This window comes from Schistocerca americana, chromosome X, assembly GCF_021461395.2.
Source record: "Schistocerca americana isolate TAMUIC-IGC-003095 chromosome X, iqSchAmer2.1, whole genome shotgun sequence".
Taxonomy (NCBI): Eukaryota; Metazoa; Arthropoda; class Insecta; order Orthoptera; family Acrididae; genus Schistocerca; species Schistocerca americana.
This window is the reverse complement of record NC_060130.1, coordinates 318565989-318590824: the sequence shown is the minus strand read 5'-3', so window position 1 is coordinate 318590824 and position 24836 is coordinate 318565989. Positions and strand designations below refer to the sequence as shown.

Below are 24836 nucleotides of genomic sequence, written 5' to 3'. Positions count from 1 at the left end.
TCGCGCTAATTTTCCATGAGACTCAGAGGGCCATAGACACAGGTTCACAGGTAGAGGCCGTGTTTCTTGACTTTTGCAAGGCGTTCGATACAGTTCCCCACAGTCGTTTAATGAACAAAGTAAGAGCATATTGACTATCAGACCAATTTTGTGATTGGATTGAAGAGTTCCTAGATAACAGAACGCAGCATGTCATTCTCAATGAAGAGAAGTCTTCCGATGTAAGAGTGATTTCAGGTGTGCCACAGGGGAGTGTCGTAGGACCGTTGCTGTTCCCAATATACATAAATGCCCTGGGGATGACATCGGGAGTTCACTGAGGCTCTTTGCGGATGATGCTGTGGTATATCGAGAGGTTGTAACAATGGAAAATTGTACTGAAACGCAGGAGGATCTGCAGCGAATTGACGCATGGAGCAGGGAAAGGCGATTTAATCTCAATGTAGACAAGTGTAATGTGCTGCGAATACATAGAAAGAAAGATCCCTTATCATTTAGCTACAATATAGTAGGTCAGCAACTAGATGCAGTTAATGCCATAAGTTATCTGGGAGTAGGCATTAGGAGTGATTTTAAATGGAATGATCATATAAAGTTGATCGTCGGTAAAGCAGATGCCAGACTGAGATTCATTGGAAGAATCCTAAGGAAATGCAGTCCGAAAACAAAGGAAGTAGGTTACAGTAGGCTTGTTCGCCCGCTGCTTGAATACTGCTCAGCAGTGTGGGATCCGTACCAGACAGGGTTGATAGAAGAGATAGAGAAGATCCAACGGAGAGCAGCGCGCTTCGTTACAGGATCATTTAGTAATCGCGAAAGCGTTAAGGAGATGATAGATAAACTCCAGGGGAAGACTCTGCAGGAGAGACGCTAAGTTGCTCGGTACGGGCTTTTGTTGAAGTTTCGTGAACTTACCTTCACCGAAGAGTCAAGCAGTATATTGCTCCCTCCTACGTATATCTCGCGAAGACACCATGAGGATAAAATCAGAGAGATTAGAGCCCACACAGAGGCATCCCGACAATCCTTGTTTCCACGAACAATACTAGAGTGGAATAAAAGGGAGAACCGATAGAGGTACTCAAGGTACTCTCCGCCACACACCGTCAGGTGGCTTGCGGAGTATGGATGTAGATGTAGATCATATTTGGAAATCAGTAATGTTCTTGAAAATGGGCTTATAACCCGAAACTTAGGTTGTGCAATAACATTAATAGTAAATTGTGAAACAAAGCCAAAAACAGTGTTTGTTTACTTATACAACTCTCCTTAATATGCCATTTAGTTGTTTAAATAGACATATTCAGTAGTATCTAATATTGCTTTATGTAAAACTAAGTTCAGTCAGCAGTAGTGTCTGACGAGAGGTGTAAAATAACTTCGTAGTGGTGTATGTAGCGGCATGACCTAGGTTACGTGCCTAAGGAGAACTGAATATAAAACTGATAAAAACTGACTTATTGATTAAATGTCAAAATTAGTATGAACAGTCTGTTTTTTAAGATAGCATAGCCATAATTTTTCCATAAAAATCCATCTTCTGCACTGTTGCGCTATTTAAAATAAATATTTGGTTAGGTTTTAAAAATTAATTTGTTTCCTGTAACAATGTTTGAAACACTATTTAAGCATTTGTCTGTAACTAGTCAGCATTTTGTGTTGCTTAACGCTGTTAATACGTCACACTACACTTTCACTCATGTGCACAGAACATTTTCGTAGCCTTGGCGTCGATTTCTACTCTCCTCCGTCCTCCAGAATCTACTGTGGATCTGCATGGCTTGAGCTGCCAGCTACTGCACTCATATCTGTGCTAGCTTGCAGCCACGGCCAACACTGAAGAAGTAAAATATTTTGTAATACGATCAACGTATTGATCCAAGTATTATTATACTACAGCGTGTCCTTGAAAATCAGACGCTGAATGGCCTCTCCAGTGGAATTGACACATACGCAAGACAAAACGGCAAAGCAAACTGACTCAAGGCTTTGACAAAACATCCTTCATTTAGTGTGGAAGTCGCTCTAACACTCCATCCATGTTTCCACGAGAAAACATGAATCTCCTCGTAAAAGTTGCAACAAATTTTTCCACAATCACTCACAAAATCTGCGTGAATTCAAAACTGTAACTCATCGCTGACCAGAATTCTCCCCACTAAATTTTCTCATATCAGCAGATAGGCTATGTTGTGTTGGCAGAAGAGCCAACACCGTGTTACTAGATGAGGCCAAAATGCACGCATTTTAGCTCACGCAGGCTGGCGTGAGGAGGGAAGAACTACACTGACGTGAGGTCTGGAACATGACAAGGAATTAGATTCATAAAGCGGACGTAATTAGTTTGATACTTAACTTTAAAGACCGAGCGAGGCGGCGCAGTGGTTAGACACTGGCCTCGCATTCGGGTGGACGACTGTTCAATCCCGCGTCCGGCCATCCTGATTTAGGTTTTCCGTGATTTCCCTAAATCACTCCAGGCAAATGCCGGGATGGTGCCTCTGAAAGGGCACGGCCGACTTCCTTCCCCATCCTTCCCTAATCCGATGAGACCGATGACCACGCTGTCTGGTCTCCTTCCCCAAACCAACCAACCAACTTAACTTTAATCCATTAATGATGAACGTCGCTCTTGACGGTACATGATTCACAATATTATCTGGTCATAAGACATAGTAACTGAATATGGCGCCTTGCTAGGTCGTAGCAAATGACGTAGCTGAAGGCTATGCTAAGCTGTCGTCTCCGCAAATGTGAGCGTATGTAGGCAGTGAACCATCGCTAGCAAAGTCGGCTGTACAACTGGGGCGAGTGCTAGAGAGTCTATCCAGATTAGACCTGCCGTGTGGCTGCGCTCGGTCCGCAATCACTGATAGTGGCGACACGCTGGTGCGACGTATACTAACGGACCGCGGCCGATTTAAAGGCTACCACCCACCAAGTGTGGTGTCTGGCGGTGACACCACAGGCTACATTACAAAAATTTTAGCGTTCTTAGCTACATAGTTAAACCTGTTTAACCACTAAAGAAAGCTTTCCTTAATTCATTTCTTGCACTCATTACCACATTAAAACCCTTCCAAAATAGTATACGCCTTAATACCGTTACCCCAACAAAATTAACCACAGATAGTTTACCTTCATACAGCACTGAAATTTACCTTCTCGCTCTACAGAAAACAAATATATCTTTCGATCATCTTAAGTCAAACTTGGTCCATTATAATTTTTCTACCTCCATGAACGTTTTAGCGTACGTTCTCATTCATTTTCCGTACCTTACCATTCTACAGAATTTTTTCATATTACAAAATTTTAATGCCCAACGTACATTTTATTAAGCTATACACGAAATACACACACATACACACACACACACACACTTGCGCCATAAATATTGCGGAAATAGAAAGTGATAATGATGTGCGGTTTTCACAGAAACGAATGACAGACAGGGTCTCCTACTATTAGTAAAAATTAAATAAATAAACAAATAAATAAATGAAAAGTAGAATACATTAATATGGTGGTGGTCTTTGTTGCAGGATTCTAGTGCTAGGCGTTTACGAGGTATCGTTTTCTGAGAAGTTCCCACACCGACACTTGCACAATACCTGTTGTAGCACACACTAAATTACAACACAAGTGCATACACTAGTTATGTGGATTCTGACCAGTAACGAGACAACTGACCATCAAATGTTGTGTTCAAAGTGACCACCGGCAGCGGCAATGGACACTTTCAATCTGGTATGGAACGACTGCTCCACGTGTGCTTGCATTTCAGCGCAGATAACCGAGCAGGCTACAGTCTGCAGCAATATTATCGGTTGTAAAGCTAATTTCCTTGTAGACACCGTCTTTCAGCTTTCCCCACAGAAAATGGTCAACAGGCTTCAAATACGCAGAATGGGCCGGCCAAGACACAGGTCCTCTGCGTCCAGCTCAACGATTTGGAAATAATTCGTAAAGACATGTTGTAATACGTCGTTCACTATGAGTTGGACATCCACCACGTTGGTACCACAGTTTTCTCCTAGTCTGCAGAGGAACATCCTCTAGCGTTTTTGCCCTATCAGTGTTCCTTACATGATAATCTGGTCTGTGAGCTGAAGGTTCACTATCCCACCTCATACGTTTACACTACAGGGACCCTGACGTTCGAACTAACGAAGCCGTTCCACCTGACGAAGCCAACGGAGATTACCAACAGACCAAAAGTGCATGTTTAGACAGTTTATGTGGCCATTATTTGTAAATATTGCTTCATCACCAAACAAGATGCATGATACATTTGGAGTGCCTTGTTTTAACGACCATTTACAAAAGATAACACGATTCTCATAATCGTTTCCATGCAGCTCATTCTGTAGAGAGATGTGATAGGAATGGAACCTATGTCGCTGGAGAATGAGTAGGACAGTTGCCTTTCATCACACTTCCTCGTGCGATTGTGCGGGAGCTGATGTGCGGATCAACTGCAATAGCAGCAAGAACATTAATTTCCCTCTCTTCTGCCGTCACTTATTTCCTGCTGTTGCGTTGTCTAGGTGTTGCACTACCACTTTCACGTAACTGGTTGAAGATGTTGATAAATAATTGCCGAGATTGTTGACGTCTATGGGAATATCTTGCCGCATATGTTGTACGAGAGCGGACTGCATTCTTGCTACACTCTCCATGTATCATGAACATGTCGACTTTTTCTGCATTGGTAAATCCTATTGCTTGAAATGTCACACACTAACTGTCTAGCAAGTCACAATGTACTCAAGGAACACAAACTCAGGCTGTAAGCAAACGTAACGACACCGTACCTAGTAACTACGCAGGTTGAACGGCACAAATAAGTGTCGGTACGAAAACTTCTCAAAATACGGGTTCGACTCGTACCAGTATCCTCCTACGAACACCACTGACATTCTAATTTACCGTAGATTTAGTTTGTTAATGTCAATAGGCATTGTTTCACTTGCAAAAGTGTATGTTTACACAACAGTACACATTCTAAGTAATATCACAGTCTGTTTATTGGCTAACAATACTAGTCTCTGACTACCAATCCATTCAGTGAAAACTGTACATCAGTAGCACTTTCCATTTCCGTAATATCTGCTTTGCAAGTTTTAGGCGATTCACACTGCATCACATTCTTCTTTCACAAGGTGCAACTCGGCCACCGTTGCTTGTCATAAGATTTTTCTCTTCAATGTGAGTATCTTTAGAGTCTCATCTTTTTGTCCTTTTGATCTGCTCATATCTGGGGCCTGTTTCCTCGTTCACCAACGGACTTGTACTTTTAAACACAAAATTTTTGAGTACAGCACAAACATTTTTAAACTTAAGAAACGACGCTTTCTTCCTTCATAAACGTCGACCTTTATACTTGTAGGTTCCATATTCCTAATTTGTTCTCTCCTGAAACATTTCTCAGTTAACGTATCATTTATAATATCGCTGTCTTTATTTTCAGCTTCCATGGCACATATATTAAGTATCCACAAATCTTCAATATCATACTCTCCCGTAAATAACTCATTAGATAATTCTTTCGGCTCCATTTCATCTTCTCTCCTCTCAGACTCCCTCTGCCTCTTTATTTTTAATATGTCAGCACCAAGAAAGAATAATGTCTTTCTGTATTAAACAAATTGACCTGCCGTCTACCTCATCAACTTCATATTCATGTTTCAGCATCCACTCGATATTCACGTCTCTGTCAAGAGCCACCAGTTGATTTCCATCAATAGAAACAAACGCATGGTTCCTTCCTCCAAAATATTTATCTCAGTAGCTTCCCTTCACAATAAATCAGCTACTTCTGCAGATATAAAATATAATTGGACTCCAACTGACGAGCCAACCGCTACGCCACGTTCACCGACATCTTCACTTAAGTTCTCCCGCCTGCATAACAAAAATTGTTCCTACTGACCAGTATTTCATCAGATTTCTTCATACATTCAACCGCCATCAAGTTCGAATTCACTTCTACCTCTCCTTAAGTAACGGAATTTTCCGTCGCGCATATATCCACTCCATTTTTCACTTTACCCGAATAAACTAAAACATTCAGCCCCATAACCTAATAATCTAATTCAAAAGTGCGTTCCTCTAACTTCACTGCATTCTCTTATTCTGCTCTGCCGCTTCAAACTCCTCCAAAATTTGTTTGACGTACTAACGATATCCACCTGTGACATTTGACCCTGATCTATGACATTATCACACATAATTAAATTCCAATTTTGCCACCCCGGGTTTTGAGATATAGTAAAATTTTCTTTTCCGTCAGCATGTCTCGATTTTGCAGTGTATAAATCGACGGTCCCTCAAGCAGTTGCTTACGATCCACATATCTAAATTGAAAACCCTTACTATATTGAAAATTCTGATTGTTACTACCAAACAGATAACCAGTAAAATACTTCGTTTCTGTTTCCCGCTCTTCATGTGTTCCATCTTCACTACCCTCACCATCAACAGTATTCCCACTTTTCACATTCGTAGTCTGTAAATTTACTCTGTTTTTTCGTATCACTGCAACTTTGACCGCCAGTGGAAAGCGTAATCTCTACCTGCTGTTACTGCTCCGTTGTTTCTTTACCATCTTCACCTTCAATATCAATTTAACTTTCTTCATCTTTAAACTGGATGTCTACTACTATGTCCAGTAATTCTACTTAGCCACTTCCTCAAGTAAATTTTGCTTTGGCTCGCTGTCCTCTACATTAACAAATATCTCATCTTCTAACCCATAATTCCATATCCTACGGGATTCTCAGCTGAATCGATTCTACTGTTAACAAGTCCCACATTGCTTTTGTACTTTTATGTCATGCAACTTATCCTCAAGTTTCCCTTCAATACTAACTTTAACTGTTTCGACTTCTGGTTTAACACTAGTAATGGCTCTCGACAGCAACCCATCTGATTTTCTGGAAATTTATTACACCTTTCTGATTTCCCACCAACCGATCTACTAACTTTCTCAGATCCGCTTATTCTTAGTGACTATTTCATTTCATTACTCTCTATCTCTGACAGCAGACTCACAGTCCACGCACGGACACACTGTCTTCACCAGTACTTAACTTTTTCTGCCATAATATGTGTCTCTGCAGTGCTGCTGACCCTGAAGGTAAAGTTATTCCACCTTTTAAGACGCTGGCGGGGCTGAAGATGAAGTTCTCGTATATGCTGCTGTGGCCCCGCGATGCTGTCAGCTGCTCCCGCAGTCTGCTCTGTTCACTGCGTCCCCGCTAATAGCTGCCGAAGTCTGGCACAAAACATACCTCTGCACTATCTTCTTTTTCTTCTTGCTCTTCTCCCACGTCTTCTTTCCCCTATGCCAATCATCTATTCTATGTACGCAACAGACAAAAATTCTAAGCTCGGGGCGCCCATTCACAAATGCCGTGATGTCAGGACCTATATAAAAAATTTCACCTGTGAATGCTAAAGGGGATTAAAAATTACATCCACATCCCGTGTGAGATAACATCATATTTCTCTCATGGGATGTCTTCGTAGACACCGAATGAGTGTGAGTTTGCAATAAGAATCGGTACTGGGCTAGACAAAGCTCTAATTGAAAATGTAGCTCGCTGATGTAGAGTTGAGCCGTGGACGTCTGCTTTACGCCCAGTTAGCTACTTAATTAGTTAGTTACTTTCATGTTCAATGGATCATTTTGTATGATCAATCGTCATAATGTGGAACGAGTCATATTACATTCATATTGCAACTTAATTTGTTCATCTATTTGTACTCTAAACATCAAATTACTGTTATTATTAATATTATTATTATTATTGTTATTATTCCCGAAATGAAAGCGAGATATATAGATTGAGTTATCAATTACTACCCACCACCCTTTACGCATCACAAACATCGAAATTCTTCTACGGAATAGAAGGAGTTGTCAAGGAGAAACTTTTTCAGTTTATTTTCAAATTTTAATTTGCTGTCTGTTAGACATATTATATCAGTAGGTAAGTGATCAAAAATTTTTGTGCACCCCTTTCTAGGCTAAAGACAACGTTAATGGTGAGTAATGAATGTAATTTTTCCTTCTAGTATTTTGATTATGTACCTCATTGTTCCTTTTGAATTGTAGTGGATTATTTAGAACAAATTCCATGAGGGCACAAATATACTGTGAAGCAATAGTGAGAATGCCCAACTCCTTAAAGAGATGTCTACAAGGTGATAGCAGGTGAGCACCACATATTATTCTTACAGAAAGGTTTTAGGCAATGAAGACCTTCCTTCTTAAAGACGAGTTACCACAGAACAATATTCCATATGTCATTACTGAATGAAAATAAGAAAAATATGTCAACTTACTTATTTCCCTCTCCCCAAAATTTAATATGGTTCTAATTGCAAATGTGGCTGAACTAACTTGCTTTAGGAGTTCCTAAATAAGTTTTTTCCAATTTAAATTCTCATCAGTATGAGCACCTAAGAATTTTGAAGTTTCCACTCCACGTAATATTTCAATCACCATATGTGACACGTATCGCTGCTGCAGTACTCCTAGTGGTGCAGAATAAAATACGATTTGTCTTTGTGAAATTCAGGTTGAGACCATTCGCAGAAAACCAGTCAATGATACTTTTTAGAACTTTGTTCACCATTTCTTCCATTTCTGTATGTGCGATGGGAGTAGTTACAATGGTGGTGTCATCTGCAAAAAGCACAATTCTGCTTGTTGTACATTAGATGGTAGACTCTTTACATATATGAGAAACAGTAGTGGCCTTAAGATTGACTCTTGAGGAACCGCATACATGATTTCCCCACATTCAGAATTATGTCCCTGGACTCTGTTGGTTAAATTACTATTAAATATCACATTCTGCATTCTTTTGGTTAGATATGACGTGATCCATTGGTTGGCCATATCATCAATCCCATAAAACTTCAATTTATCTTGGAGTATACTATGATTCACATAATCAAATGCGTCAGTTAGGTCACAGAAAATACCTACCGGTGCTATTTTGTTATTAAATGCTTGTAATATCTGGTGAGTGAACATTTAAATGGCACTCTCAGAATAGCAACCCTTCTGAATCCTAAACTGTGATTTGCTGAGGCTGGTATTATTGCCAAGATGAGATAATATTCTAAAATACATCACCTTCTCAAAAATTTTGGAAAATTATGTCAGCAGAGAAATAGGACGGTAGTTACTGACCTCTCTTTACCACATCTCTTGAAGAGGGGTTTAACAACAGCATATTTTCCTCTCTCTGGAGTTAGTGATGCATTACATATTTTGGACAATACTGCACTTATTATATGGGAACAAATCTGTAGTACTCTATTGTTAACAACATCAAAACCAGACGAGCTTGTATTCTTGAGAGAATGTATGATCCTCTCAATTTCGGAAGTAGAAATTGGTGGTACATTCGTATGATGTAATTTTATGAGAGTTACTCCTTCAACATATTGCTGTGATCATTCTCTTGAACTGTTGGTCTCTATGCTTTCTACTATGTTTAAGGAATGATTACTAAATACATTTGCTACCTGTAACTTGTCATTTATAGCCCTTCCATTCAGTTAAATAGTAATGTTACCCTCTTCTGTGCTTGGTTGTCCTGTCTCTTCACTATATTCCATATTGCCTTAACTCTGTTGTCAGACATACTGATTTCTGACATTATGTGCATATTTCTTGATTTTTTGGTAGCCTTTCTTAGTAATTTTGAGTAGATTTTGTAGTGCGCAACTGCTGCAGGGTCTCTACCTGTTCTTGCCAAATGATATGTTTCCCTTTTCGTTTTACAAGATGCTTTAATCCCCTTAGATATCCACGGTTCTTTACATGGCTGTTTAATGTCGCTTCTGATTACCTTATGCGGAAAGCTATTTTCAGATACTGATATTAATTTATCATGGAATAGATTAAATTTTTTATGGCATTTGGTTCTTTGTAAATTTCATCCAAGGCTGTTTCTTGTAATCTACTCTTAAAAACGTCTGCCCTGTAGTCAGTAATAATTCAAACTGACTTGCACTGAAGTGTATCCCCACTGTAAGGCACTATGTCATTTATCCTGATTAAATATGCATCATCATCAGAGAGATCATTTGTTACTGTCTGCACAGCTTCCTCATAAATAATTCAAAATTTCGCAGTAGGGATCTATATACTGTTACAATTAAAAGTGAACTGTTTTTCAGCATTAATTCACAAACACTCACTACTATGTGCTGATCACTAGAAAATCTACTCGTGTCAATGCTTTTGAATGTGTGTTCTATCTTAATATATGCAACAACTCCTCCTTTTCCCATATTAGTTCAGCATAAGTAAGCTGCTAGGCTGAAATCTTTTATATGTAACTTATCTTACCCTGTGATTATTTGGTGCTCAGACACGCGCAGCATGTCTAACTTTTCCTCAAAATTTTGCAAGCGAGTAGGAAGCTCTCCTACCGTATTACTCACTCCTCTAATATTTCGGTGGAATAAGCTAACCTTACTTTTCTGTGCATTCGTATGGGGCTCTTCTGTAATAGGGACTTCTTTCAAAACAGGGTGCCAGAAACTTGATTCTTACCTAAAAAAAGGTGCCCTTCTGACACAAGCAGCCACAGGGATCTTACATTATATGATGGTGGTCCCCTGTACATTCCCTGCAAGAAGTTCAGCCAAGCTATCTTTCCCTATCGTACTCAGATGCAGGTCATGTCTTGTATAACCCCATCTTCCAATTGTAGCAACGGGCACTGCAAACATACGATAATTCATTTCAGCAAGCAGTAGCCTGCTCAACTCAGAATTAGCACGCCTTACAGCAGTATTAATCCAGGACTGGTGATGGCGCTGCAAGACCTCCATGAAACTCACATTTGTGAGTGTAGTTGCTACTCCTATTTTATCCATGTCACCCCTAAAGCTGTAATTACTGTTCTTAGCCAGTAGCAAATAAAGCCAAATAATATGTAGGAAATTGTGATCTTACCGTCTAATAAATTAAGCAGAGCCGAATGAAAGGAATTGGTGAATAATACAAAATATCAGTTACGGGCAATGATCAGCAATGATAAAGTTGGGAAATATCTGCGAATTAACGTATGTGGTACCACGAGTTTAAAATTATAAGAGGCTAATAATTTATTCAAAATTAGACTTATGTTATTCTGAAAAGGTGATCCTACAAAATACACCTAAACAAGGTTATAGAATAAAGACTACTAAACAGATATTGCGCAGATTGTAGCATGAATGGCACTAGAGATCCCAATAATTTACCTGTCCATTGCTCCTTCGAAAGTAGCAAATCTCACTTATAGCTGAATTTTACGAAGTATAAGAATGCATTTTCGTTGCCCCAAACAGAAGTCTTAAAAATCGTTCGTATCGCGGGAGTAAATACCAAGTCCTATGTCGTCTTATACCACAACATCAAATTAAGACTTTCCTACTGTCTCCTCCTAAGGCCCATACAGAAGTGTTCTCCTCGTGTCTCCCTTGCGTCCAATAGCCCGCCACTGATGACTTGACCCTCTCCCATCAAAAGCACGATTTTCTTAGTATGTCATAACATCCACTAAATGGACGTCCATTCTATTGCTATAATTCAATCAAATTAGACATATGTTTAAAATAAGAGCTAACTTATTAATGTTTCCAACGATACTCGGCACAATAGCCTTCACGTCAATTCTCTGACTTAAATAAATACATATGAATCTAGTGCACACTTGCTTTTAATAAAGCATCAAAAATTACGTCATAGTAAATGAAGCGATGAGCATGAAACAACCATAGTTCTTCATTTTGTTGTATGGAAGTCGAAGACTCTTCTGGTTCGAATCATTTACATAATAGGAGTGCTGAAACTACTTGGTAGGCAGGAACTAAAGAATGTATTGGCATTTTTCTTTGTGCAACAATAGGAATGCTATTATCCAGCTTGACTACATCCTTAATATTTAATACGAGATATATTTCTGGAAGTATTATTAGTTTTTCTGTAAACTCTAATTCCTATGTTATTACTGATAAAATTGTGGTCGACATTTTATTAGATGCATCACACTGTGGCGATTATTTTGATATGGTTGAACTTGCTTTCCAAAATTTTTAAGAACGTCCGTTTTTTGTAAGTCTTAAATTCTTCCCAGTGTCTAGATTCACTCACCTGAAAGCAGGCTAGCTGTCCGCACCTCTTCCTTGGCTGTTAGGGTAAAACCCGCTGACTGCCTGCTTTGGATCTTGCTTGGTCGCTTAATCTTGCCAGAGGAAGTGCAGGCCGCCATCCAGTGCCCAAAGCTCCTTCCTCTGCACCAACACTTAAATCAAATTTCAAAATATTTTCGTCAACTTGGAATTTATCGACCTTACGCCTCAAGCCATGCATTAGACATAAACCTCGTAATAATTCATTAACTCATTGAGGAAATCTTGATTTTAATAAGGAAATGAAATGACGTAAACTCTATTTTAGTTTGTAAAAATCTTTAACTAACATGCAAGGAGGAGGCACACGTCGAGCCGATGACTCTCACTGTCGCATATGCGACCACTTGTAACGCTACTGAAACCACAGCATTTCCCATCGCACAAGTGACCACCGGTAACGGTACACAATCCTTCGCTCGTGTGACTACTCAAATCAGAACATATCCCGTCTCACAAGTGTTCACTGGTAACACTACACAATTTGTCGATTGGGCGACCTCTGAAATCTCGGTACCATGACAGCATTCTTATCCAACGAGCTCGCTCTCATGTGCGTATGTATGTATGTGTGTGTTTGTGTGTGTGTGTGTGTGTGTGTGTGTGTGTGTGTGTGTGTGTGTGTGTACTTTTATATACCGCATCAGTGATCTTGCAGCGGAGCAAACACATCAGACGTCTCTACTCTGTAAATCTGTTGGCTCCCAAAACTGGGGACACAGTGAGACTATCTGTAGGGAACTGTATTTCGTTTTTATATGGGCTGGAGCCTTGGCATTGCATAGTACCGTATTGTGGCCAACAGTGTAAGATCGCAGCTTGACTAACTGTGCAGACATTGCCACCTATTGGCCTGTACTGTTAGCTCATAAATTGGTCATCTGATCGTAGTAGTGTGGCTGGATGAACTGTGCGATCACCAGTTGCTGGCGCTACAATGATTTGCTATAAAAATCATCATCATACTTTTACCAAACTTCTTAGTCATTGTTTATATCCACATGTCTTATGAAATTTTTGTTGGATGTGTGCAGATTCATTTCCATCACTTTTAATGCTTATATATAATCAGCCAGATTAGATTGATTTCTGTATGTTTCACAGTTTATATAAAGTGTTAAATGAACTCTAGATATTTGCGTTGTTCGTTCACTAACAATTTCTTCTTTTTTTTAAAGGTTCCAGAATCACTTGTATGCGGCTCTGACGGTGTAACATACAGAAGCGATTGTGATCTGAATAAGGCTTCCTGTGAAAAGAAAGTGCATATCGCTGTCTTGTACAAGGGTCCTTGCGGTAAGTATGAGGTTTTAATTTCTTAAGCAACAATGACAGAGATATCCCCGAATGCGGATCCAATATGGTTTTAATGCTATAACTCTAAACAACAAGTCGTAAAAATGCTCAACTCCACGTTTCACTGTCGAATCATAGGTGTAATCTGTTTTCTCAGTCACTTCATTTATATACTTAAATGTCTCCTTCAGTAATCCTGCAGCCATAGACTCCAATACTTCTGGTAAAATAAGCTACTCTTCTGTCCCACAAAGTTTTCGTTTTGGCGAGATATTAAACACTTCCAAGGGTTAAACTTTGCCTGAAAAATTATCTTTGTAGTTTCTAGGGAAAGTGCTATTTCCTCGCACTACATATTTTATAAATGAATTGTGTATCAAGTATCACTATATTTTTTGCATATATGCAACTTTCCTGAATTTACATAATATTGGTTATATTGTATATTACTGTATTGTTGTATTTTCGCCCCCAGATCTACAATATTTCCGAAACGGGCCAAGAAATTGCTCTTTTGTGTGACAAAATTAAATATAGGAAACGTAAAACGATTAAACATAAGAGACAAGCAAGATAGTACACATTTCTTTAATCGTTAGGTCCCAGCATTTTGTTCTCTCTAATATTGTTACTTCTTTATTCCTTGTTGCACAAGACTCAATTGCCTAGTCAAAGTTCATCAAATGTTTTGCTACATGAAAAATCAAAAGTCTTGTCGAATACAGAAAAAGCTGTTAATACGAATAGAATCAGAGAATTGTGTGGTTTCTCGCTGTGATTACGTCTATTTTGTCACTGTCTGTTTGGTAAAACAGCATGAGATCGAAAAACATTAGTAGCATGAAATTTTTAAATAAATTTCAAATCGTCATAGTCTTCCATATAATTTGTGAAGTGTCCCTATGTTTTCTTCTTCCTCGTTCTAACAAACAATGACGTCATCACTATTTCTGTAACTGTTCCTGCCATTGTCAAAACTTAATCTCTGGTTAACTCTACTAACCCTGCCAGAACCATCGGCTCTGTTATCCCGCGTTTGTTCTCTGGTCATGCGTTGTTACATGTTCGTACTACGCGTTTTCCGTGCTATTCCGAGAATAGAACTTAAGCGGCAGCTAACTGGGGACTGTACAAATGGCCCTTAGTAGTGTAGTTATCTTGCCAAAGTTTTCTGTCAAAATTTCATTTTTTTGGATACACCGAGAAGGTAACATGTAATCTGTCTTACGTTCGTCATGAAATACATACTGTTTTCTTAGTAGAGCACGAAAGTGTTCACAAGAATGTGTCAATTTTAATTATCCTTAATTTGATGAAGACAGTAGTCACTGAACAGAGGAGCATATCAGTGATTTTGAAATAGTCAGTGATCACAATTCTCTTGACGAATAAGAGTATCATTCAAAGGAAAAACTTCAGGCCAGTGGTGTTGGACACCTTCCTGTTTCTCCAAAAAAGTATTTGAGGGATTAATTAACTAAGTGCTAATAAGGGAAAATGTTGATCTCAACAGTGAATGTCATTTTCACTGTCTTTCTTTCTGTCCTATCGAGTACTATTACTAACCCGCAATTTAGTTTTATTTGAAAATTTACCTTTTACAGAGATACTATAAATTTTCTGAATGTAAAATCCAGTTCTCTAGTAGTTTGTTTATGCGCACTGTTTAGAAAACAGCATGTAGGTATATGATTTTGTTTGACAGAAACTAAACTACAGCAGACTCGATTTCAATGAAATCAATCAGGAGCATTTAAACAACGCTGAAATAATTATAAAATATTATTACGTAACTGAATCGAAAATTTCCAAGTGATTTATCCCCTAAATCTCAGTTTCAACACTTGTGTCCCAAACACCACACCTCATAGTACATGTTACAGAAAAGTCACCTTGTGTGATAAGGGTTAATAAGATACATGAAATACACTTTATTTTTTTAAGAATCAGAATATAAGTAATTTCCAATACTTTTTATTAACTTTTTTCACTACTAAACAAGTAATGAATTTACAATTAAATCAAAGAAATAGTAATAACCATAACTTACTTTACATATCAAGGAAAGTTAATGAATTTCCTGAAAACTTACCAAAATTTTGATTTTTAGCCTTAACAATACGAATAATGTATTATTTATACATATATAATTTGTTTCAACTTTAGTAAGACATGTGATTTATACTTCACAAATAATATCATGTTTTAATCATTAAACATGAAGTTTTCATTTATAAATTTTATCATAGGCAGATGTATTCCTACTTTAGATTGTGTAAAAATATGGTCTTATTCACCATTAGTCGCACAAAAAGCAAAATTTGGCGGCTACTGCTCAATTTAGCTATGTATTTCACAAAGCAGAATGCAGCAGTCGTAGAAAAATTTAAAAAAATTATTTTGATGGCGAATAGCTACTAAAGTATTGATTATTTTCTCGTGTATGGTAAGAGGAAATGTATTTATTACTTTGAAATAGCATTTTTGTTAAAAGACAAACCAGCTTGAGGCTAATGAAACAAATGATACTACTGATTCTAAGATCTGTGATGTAAAATATGGTAGACATATTGATGACACTCTGAAAAATGTAACTTAACTGAAGCAATATTTCCTTAAAGAATGATAAATTAATCTTCAATTATACCTAACTATTTACGGAAAGTGCATGAATGAAACTGTAATTTGAAATAGATGTACACAGTGACAGATTTCATAAATGACCTTTTATCCATCACTATTAAACTAATATTCTAGACTATGTGGGCTGTAATGTACGAGACAAATTCTCATTGTAGCCCACTGACCTAGCACAAATTTCCTGCCAACAAGAATATTAATATGACCCATTTTGAAATCATAATTTACAGTCAGGAACTCTCATTTGCGAATACCTCTCCAGTTGCCATAAATGTGGCAAGCATTACAGCACATCAATGCTACAGAATATTTCACCATAGTTGCAGTACAAAGAGTACTGTAGAAACAGATTCGCCTAATAGTTCCTGAAAAGGTTACAAGACCAGTGCCTAAAATTTTCGGGAAGGAATAATAATTTCCTTTGCAAATTTGTTTTGTTTTTAATAATGTCATGAAACTAAGTACTAAACTGAAATAGAGACCGTTTTCAAATATTTTATATGATGTCCTAACAACAAGAAAATTGTCATTAAAATGTGCGATGTACTCTAATTTCAAGGATTGCTCAGTATAGAACATTGAATATATGAATGTATTATTGAAAAGTCATCTTAACCTGTAATAATGAAGCCTGTGAAAAATAAATGGGAAGTAGAAGTATTCTGAACGTTGTCAAGACTGTACAGTTCTAATGTTTATGGTATTACATGAAAGTTTTTGCATAACGCATTGTATAACTTCTTACGCAGGAACTGTGTCCAAGCCTCCATGATACCATTGCGTCAACAATTTATTTTCCAGCTATCTTCATTGAGATGAAACGTTAATCAGTTATCTGTTGTCATGTAGAGCGGAATGCTTTGGTAGCGCGTGCAAACAGTAATAGTCACAATTACGCGATAACTTGCATGTTATCTTTCAGAAATCAATTCCACGTCTACAACTACGTGATTAATTGAAATAAGGCTATATCTGATTACTTGCCTCGTGCAGTGGTTCCAGATGCTTGCAGAGGAGTGGTTTGCGAGGAACCCGCCGCTGTGTGCCATCACGGGGTATGCACTTGCAAGACCAGCTGCCCTCACGACGACCCTAAGCAGCGCCTCTGTGGCAGCGACGGACGCACATACGACAGCGAGTGCGAGCTGCAGCTGGCGTCCTGTCTTCGGCCACGAGGACAGCACCCCATCACCGTGGCCTCCCTGGGCGATTGCAGAGACGTCAACGCCGGTATGTCTAGCTGTATTTCAAATGTTCATAAGTCTAAAATTAGTCACCTCCAGGAGACATAAAGCGAATATCGTGTAAAACCAGTTCTGGTCTTGACAGTAAACTCAATTCGGGGACGAGGAGCATCCTTCAGTTTCTTCATACATGCTATATTCAGCTAAAGGCGCCCATTTGTGATTAGATTCTGTATATTTATCAAAATGTTGATGGTTCTGTTTCAGCAGCTGTTCCAAACTGTCCTAGACAATTTTATGGAATACATCAGATGATTCAGTTAACCCACCGAGATGTGACTGGATGCCTGAGCATCCATAAAAGCAGAAATATATGCATGCATTCATGTTGCCACCTTGGAAGACAGGAATAACCTTGTGGATAACATCAGAAGTTCACTGAGGCTTTTTCCGGATGATGCTGTACCATATCGAGAGGTTGTAACATTGGGAAAATGCAGGAGTATCTGCAGCGAATTGAAGCATGGTGCAGGGCATGGCGACGGAATCTCAATGTAGACAAGTGTAATATGCTGTGAATACATGGAACGAAAGATTCTTTATCATTTAGCTACAATATAGTAGATCAGCAACTGGAAGCAGTTAGTTCCATTATCTAGGAGTGGGCATTAGGAGTGATTTAAAATGGAATGACCATATAAAATTAATCGTCGGTAAAGCAGATGCCAGACTGAGATTCATTGGAAGAATCCTAAGGAAATGCAATCCGAAAACAAAGGAAGTAGGTTACAGTACACTTGTTCTCCCACTGCTTGAATACGGCTCACCGGTGTGGGATCCGTACCGGATAGGGTTGATAGAACAGATAGATAGAGAAGATCCAACGGAGAGCAGCGCGCATCGTTACAGGATCATTTAGTGATCGCGAAAGCGTTACGGAGATGACAGATAAACTCCAGTAGAAGACTCAGCAAGAGAGACGCTCAGTAGCTCGGTACGGTCTTTTGTTGAAGTTTCGAGAATATACCTTCGCCGAGGAGTCAAGCAGTATATTGCTCCCTCCTACGTATATCTCCCGAAGAGACCACAAGGATAAAATCAGAGAGATTAGAGGCATACCGACAATCTTTCTTTCCACGAACAATACGAGATTGGAATAGAAGGGAGAACCGATAGAGGTACTCAAAGTACCCTCCTCCACACACTGTTAGGTGGCTTGTGGAGTATGGATGTAGATGTAGATGTAGAAATGTCCGTTTATATTCAGCAGGAAGATGTAGATCAAAGGACAACAGTCGGAAAACTTGACAGTGTATTTGTCATTGTGAGCAACGGCCTATTTCTGGTACCCAACTGTAACCGCCCATTTCATGCATTTCCCTCCCAAATTTTGCCTCTGACACCAGTTGAGATCGACTTGCATTCACTGAGAGGAGCAGATCCTGTTGAGTTTAATACCGACTGTCCCTGAATATGCGTGATACTCACCTGTATACCCTGTCATTAAGTACCTCATTTTCACCACTGTTGCTACGCTATGATACACGCCTGTGAATGGTACACCTTTCCTTGTGTGCCCCGGGACTGTCTGCAATGATACACATACAAATCGTGCAATATCATTCACAGTATTGTCATGGACAATTCCTAATACAAGAATTTTTTTCTGCCATTAGGCACATCTGCACTGTGACACTTCTTACTTCGCTAAATCCATGCAACGTATTTTCACATACACACCACTTCACTACTATGACTGGCGTGTCAGCGGTGGAGGATCATATAACGCAACGACCAGTGTGCTGTTTAACTGGTGGCAAATAATTTTTCAGGTGAGCTCATTGCATAGAACTGATTGCCCAATATTATCAACAGAATGTATGATGAAGTCATTTAGTTTCAGTATTTAGTAAACACTCTCTAATCACTTTCGGTCTCGCATACTGACATACGGCCGGTAGAGTGGTGTGCTGACCACATGCTCTTCCATTTCCGCATCCCGTGACAGCTGTGGGAAGAGGATGGCACGGCGGCCGGTTGGTATCGTTGGACCTTCATGATCTGTCTGGGCAGAGTTCAGTTCTTTAGTCTAACCTGTTTATCCAAGAAAGACAACGCCCGAATATTTGTTGATTATATGCCAAATAATTCCGTACATTAAATTACAAAAGATTTGAATGAATAATTGAGGTAAATTTTGGGGATGATAAATTGGGATTCATGAGAAGAATGGCGAATCTGTATCCCTTAGGACGCCTGAGGATGTTTTGACAAAGAATGATACAAGTGAACTCTGATGTATACATCAATTTTGTTGGTTTGGAAAAGGCTTTACACCTACTTTGCTCAGGTCATCTCCTTAAAGTCCTTGAAATATGTTGGTAAAGACTAGGAGAACAGATGGCTGATACTGGAATTTTACAGAGGGAGAATGAACATCATGAACTGGCACTGAGGTAACAGGTAGGATGCCATTAGGAAAAGTGGTACAGCAGTAGGAGGAATAACGGTTTATACAATGAAGTACGCAAATAATCGAGTAGTGTTCGTAGAATAAGAGGACTCATTACATTCTATGTTGGAGGGCGACGAGTAAGTGGTAAAAGACAAATAAATGAGAAGAAATGTGGGAAAGATCGAAGTGAAGAGACTCAGCTCCCTCTTATATTCCATGAAAATAGCATTTGAATGAAAGCTCTTGGAACGACTCAAATCTTTTAGCTGCTTGTGAAGTTTGGTGATAGAAAATGGAAACACCCTGGAGAAAATAAGAAATAGAATGTCTCTGGGAGGAAGATCTTTTGAAAATTGAAAGCTTTATTGCTTGCAAAACGATTTCCGGTGGGACTCAGAAAGAGTTCAATCATGTGGTATGGCTGCAATGTAGTATTTTGTGGCACTCAGTCACAGAAAGTCGAAAAGAAAGAGAAAATATACTTGTGCCAGTAGTGCCAGTGTCGTCGTAACTGCCATCTGCTTCACGTCTGCTGTGCAGCGAGCTGCCTTAATTTAAGTATTAACTGTATTTTTCTTACTTGTCACTTCTTCTTCCGTGTGTTTTTGCTTTTAGGAAGCTTTAATTGTCGAGTGCTAGTAATAGAGTTCCATAGATTTCGTGTTTCTTTTGAATACAGTCAGAGAGAGTTCCTTTAGTCAGCCATAGTGCCAGTAGTGCTAGTGTTTGTTTTCAATACAGTCCAGAGACAGGTTGTGCTATTTTCATTGTTTTCTACAAGAAGTGGCTAGCAACCACAGTTTATTCAACAATCAGCCGCCTTTAGTGAATTAGCAGTCTAGTTAAAAGTTGATTAACTCTCTACAGTAAATCGATTTCTTAGGATGGATAGGATGTGTGACTGCTGTGTACGGACGCATGAGGAGCTGGCCACTGTTCGCGAACAGCTGAACGTGTTGATGGCCGCGGTCAGCCGTCTACATGATGCTGCCTCGGAGTGTAGCGGCAGTGGGGAGTCTGGTGCGTCGCATCGTACACCCCAGGTGTTACATGCTTCACCCATTGTCCCTGCTGTCGAGACATCTTCGAGGGTACCGGGCGCAGTTGGGCCACCTTCTCCCTAAGGGGAGTGGCGGGTTCAGCGGCGTTCGCGGCGCACGAGGCGGAGGGTCAATGTGGAGACCGGACGTGTGGCATCGCCCGCTCTGACTGTGAGTGGACATTTGGCCGCTCCTTCAGCAAGGTCCGAGCAGGCACACGGGGTGAGGGGTTTATTAGTTATTGGGAGCTCAAACGTTAGGCGGGTGATGGAGCCCCTTAGGGAAATAGCGGAAAGGTCGGGGAAGAACGCCAGTGTTCACTCTGTCTGCTTGCCGGGGGGTCTCATCCGAGATGTGGAGGAGGCCCTGCCGGCGGCGATAGAGAACACTGAGTGCACCCGACTGCAAATTGTTGCTCATGTCGGCACCAATGACTCCTGCCGTCTGGATTCAGAGGTCATCCTCAGTTCGTACAGGCGGTTGGCGGAATTGGTGAAGGCGGAAAGCCTCGCTCGCTGGGTGGAATCAGAGCTAACTATTTGTAGTATCGTTACGAGGACTGATCGCGGTCCTCTGGTTTGGAGCCGAGTGGAAGGCTTAAACCAGAGGCTCAGACGATTCTGCGGAGATCTGGGGCGCAAATTTCTCGACCTCTGCTATCGGGTGGAGAAACGTAGGGTCCCCCTGAATAGGTCAGGCGTGCACTACACGCCGGAAGCGGCTACATGGGTAGCGGAGTACGTGTGGAGTGCACATGGTAGAGAATTCATTCCCTAGGCCCAACATGACGCCTCCTGAGACGCGGCAAGGTAGGAGTAGGCAAAATGCAACAGGGAATAACAATATTAATGTGCTATTAGTAAACTGCAGGAGCGTCTATAGAAAGGTCCCAGAACAGCTCTCTTTAATAAACTGTCACAACGCCCATATAGTACTAGGGACAGAAAGTTGACTGAAACCAGACGTAAACAGTAATGAAATCCTAAACTCGGATTGGAAAATGCCGGCCGCGGTGGCCGAACGGTTCCAGGCGCTCAATCGGGAGCCGTGCGACTGGTACGGTCGCAGGTTCGACTCCTGCCTCGGCCATGGATGCGTGTGATGTGTTTAGGTCAGTTAGGTTTAAGTAGTTCTAGGTTCTAGGGGACTGATGACCACAGATGTTAAGTCCCATAGTGCTCTGAGCCATTTGAACAATTTTTTTGATTGGAATGTATACCGCAGAGACAGGCTGGACAGTGAAGGGGGAGGCGTGTTTATAGCGATAAGAAGTGCAATAGTATTGAAGGAAATTGACGGAGATTCGAAATGTGAAATAATTTGGGTGAAGGTCACGGTTAAAGCAGGCTCAGACATGGTAATTGGATGTCTCTATAGGCACCCTGGCTCAACAGCTGTTGTGGCTGAGCACCTGAAGGTTAATTTGGAAAATATTTCGAGTAGATTTCCCCACCATGTTGTAGATCTGGGTGGAGATTTTAATTTGCTGGATATAGACTGGGAGACTCAGAAGTTCATAACGGGTGGCAGGGACAGAGAATCCAGTGAAATTTTTTTAAGTGCGTTATCTGAAAATTATGTTGTGCAGTTAAACAGAGAGCCGACTCGTGACGATAACATATTGTACGTTCTGGTGACAAACAGACCCGAACTATTTGGAACAGTTAACGCAGAACAGGGATTCAGCGATCATAAAGCGCTTACTGCATCGATGATTTCAGCAGTAAATAGAAATATTAAAAAAGGTAGGAAGATTTTTTTGTTTGGCAAAAGTGACAAAAAGCAGATTACAGAGTACCTGACGGCTCAACACAAAAGTTTTGTCTCAAGTACAGATAGTGTTGAGGATCAGTGGACAAAGTTCAAATCCATCGTACAATATGCGTTAGATGAGTATGTCCCAAGCAAGATCGTAAGAGATGGAAAATAGCCACCATGGTACAGCAACCGAGTTAGAAAACTGCTGCGGAAACAAAGGGAATTTCACAGCAAACATAGACATAGCCAAAGCCTTGCAGACAAACAAAAATTACGCGAAGCGAAATGTAGTGTGAAGAGGGCTATGCGAGAGGCGTTCAATGAATTCGAAAGCAAAGTTCAGTGTACTGACTTGGCAGAAAATCCTAAGAAATTTTGGTCTTATGTCAAAGCGGTAGGTGGACCAAACCAAAATGTCCAGACACTCTGTGACCTAAACAGAGGATGACAGACTAAAGGCCGAAATCCTAAATGTCTTTTTCCAAAGCTGTTTCACAGAGGAAGACTGCACTGTAGTTCCTTCTCTAGATTGTCGCACAGATGACAAAATGGTAGATATCGAAATAGACGACAGAGGGATAGAGGAACAATTAAAATCGCTCAAAAGAGGAAAGGCCGCTGGACCTGATGGGATACCAGTTCGATTTTACACAGAGTACGCGAAGGAAGTTGCCCCCCTTCTTGCAGCGGTGTACCGTAGGTCTCTAGAAGAGCGTAGAGTTCCAAAGGATTGGAAAAGGGCTCAGGTCATCCCCGTTTTCAAGAATGGACGTCGAACAGATGTGCAGAACTATCGATCTATTTCTCTAACGTCGATAAGTTGTAGAATTTTGGAACACGTATTATGTTCGAGTATAATGACTTTTCTGGAGACTAGAAATCTACTCTGTAGGTATCAGCATGGGTTTCGAATAAGACGGTCGTGGGAAACCCAGCTCGCGCTATTCGTCCACGAGACTCAGAGGGCCATAGACACGGGTTCCGACGTAGATGCCGTGTTTCTTGACCACGAAAGGCGTTCGATACAATTCCCCACAGTCGCTTAATGAACAAAGTAAGAGCATTTGGACTCTCAGACCAATTTTGTGATTGGATTGAAGAGTTCCTGGCTAACAGAACGCAGCATATCATTCTCAATGGAGAGAAGTCTTCCGAAGTAAGAGTGATTTTAGGTATGCCGCAGGGTAGTGTCATAGGACCGTTGCTATTCACAATATACATAAATGACCTTGTGGATGACATCGGATGTTCACTGAGGCTTTTTGCAGATGATGCTGTGGTATATCGACAGGTTGTATCAATGGAAAATTGTATTGAAATGCAGGAGGATCCGCAGCGAATTGACGCATGGTTTAGGGAATGGCAATTGAATCTCAATGTAGACAGTGTAATGTGCTGCGAATACATAGAAAGATAGATCCCTTATCATTTAGCTACAAAATAGCAGGTCAGCAACTGGAAGCAGTTGATTCCATAAATTATCTGGGAGTACGCATTTGGAGTGATTTAAAATGGAATGATCCCGTAAAGTTGATCATCGATAAAGCAGATGCCAGACTGAGATTCATTGGAAGAATCCTAAGGAAATGCAATCCGAAAACAAAGGAGGTAGGTTACAGTACGTTTGTTCGCCCGCTGCTTGAATACTGCTCAGCAGTGTAGGATCCGTACCAGATAGGGTTGATAGAAGAGTTAGAGAAGGTCCAACGGAGAGCAGCGCGCTTCGTTACGGGATCATTTAGTAATCGCGAAAGCGTTACGGAGATGTCAGATAAACTCCAGTAGAAGACTCTGCATGAGAGACGCTCAGTAGCTCGGTACGGGCATTTGTTAAGGTTTCGAGAACATACTTTCACCGAGGAGTCAAGCAGTATATTGCTCCCTCCTACGTATATCTCGCGAAGAGACCATGAGGATGAAATCAGAGAGATTAGAGCCCACACAGAAGCATAGCAAGAGTCCTTCTTTCCGCGAACAATACGAGACTGGAAGAGAAGGGAGAACCGATAGAGGTACTCAGGGTACCCTCCGCCACACACCGTCAGTTGGCTTGCGGAGTATGGATGTAGATTTATATGTAGAACTGTTTGACAGAATGAGGAATTAAAAGTTATTCTCAGATTAAGGACGCAAAGAAAACTAATAGAAATGATATTAATAAGCAAAATCGCTTGAATGGTAGAAAAACAGTGAATTCATACCCTACAACGAACAGTTATCGAAACGTACATTGCAAGGAAGAGTAGACGAAATAGA

At 40.2% G+C, this 24836-nt stretch overlaps 1 protein-coding gene across 1 annotated transcript in view; it reads left to right on the top strand.

The window, feature by feature from the left end:
• Positions 1 to 24836, top strand: part of LOC124555995 (agrin-like) — a 149904-nt gene that overhangs the window by 72727 nt on the left and 52341 nt on the right. Inside the window, exon 4 of the mRNA XM_047130039.1 lies at positions 17137 to 17373. Within this exon, the coding sequence (XP_046985995.1) occupies positions 17137 to 17373 (237 nt within the window). The remainder of the gene's footprint in view (positions 1 to 17136; positions 17374 to 24836) is intronic.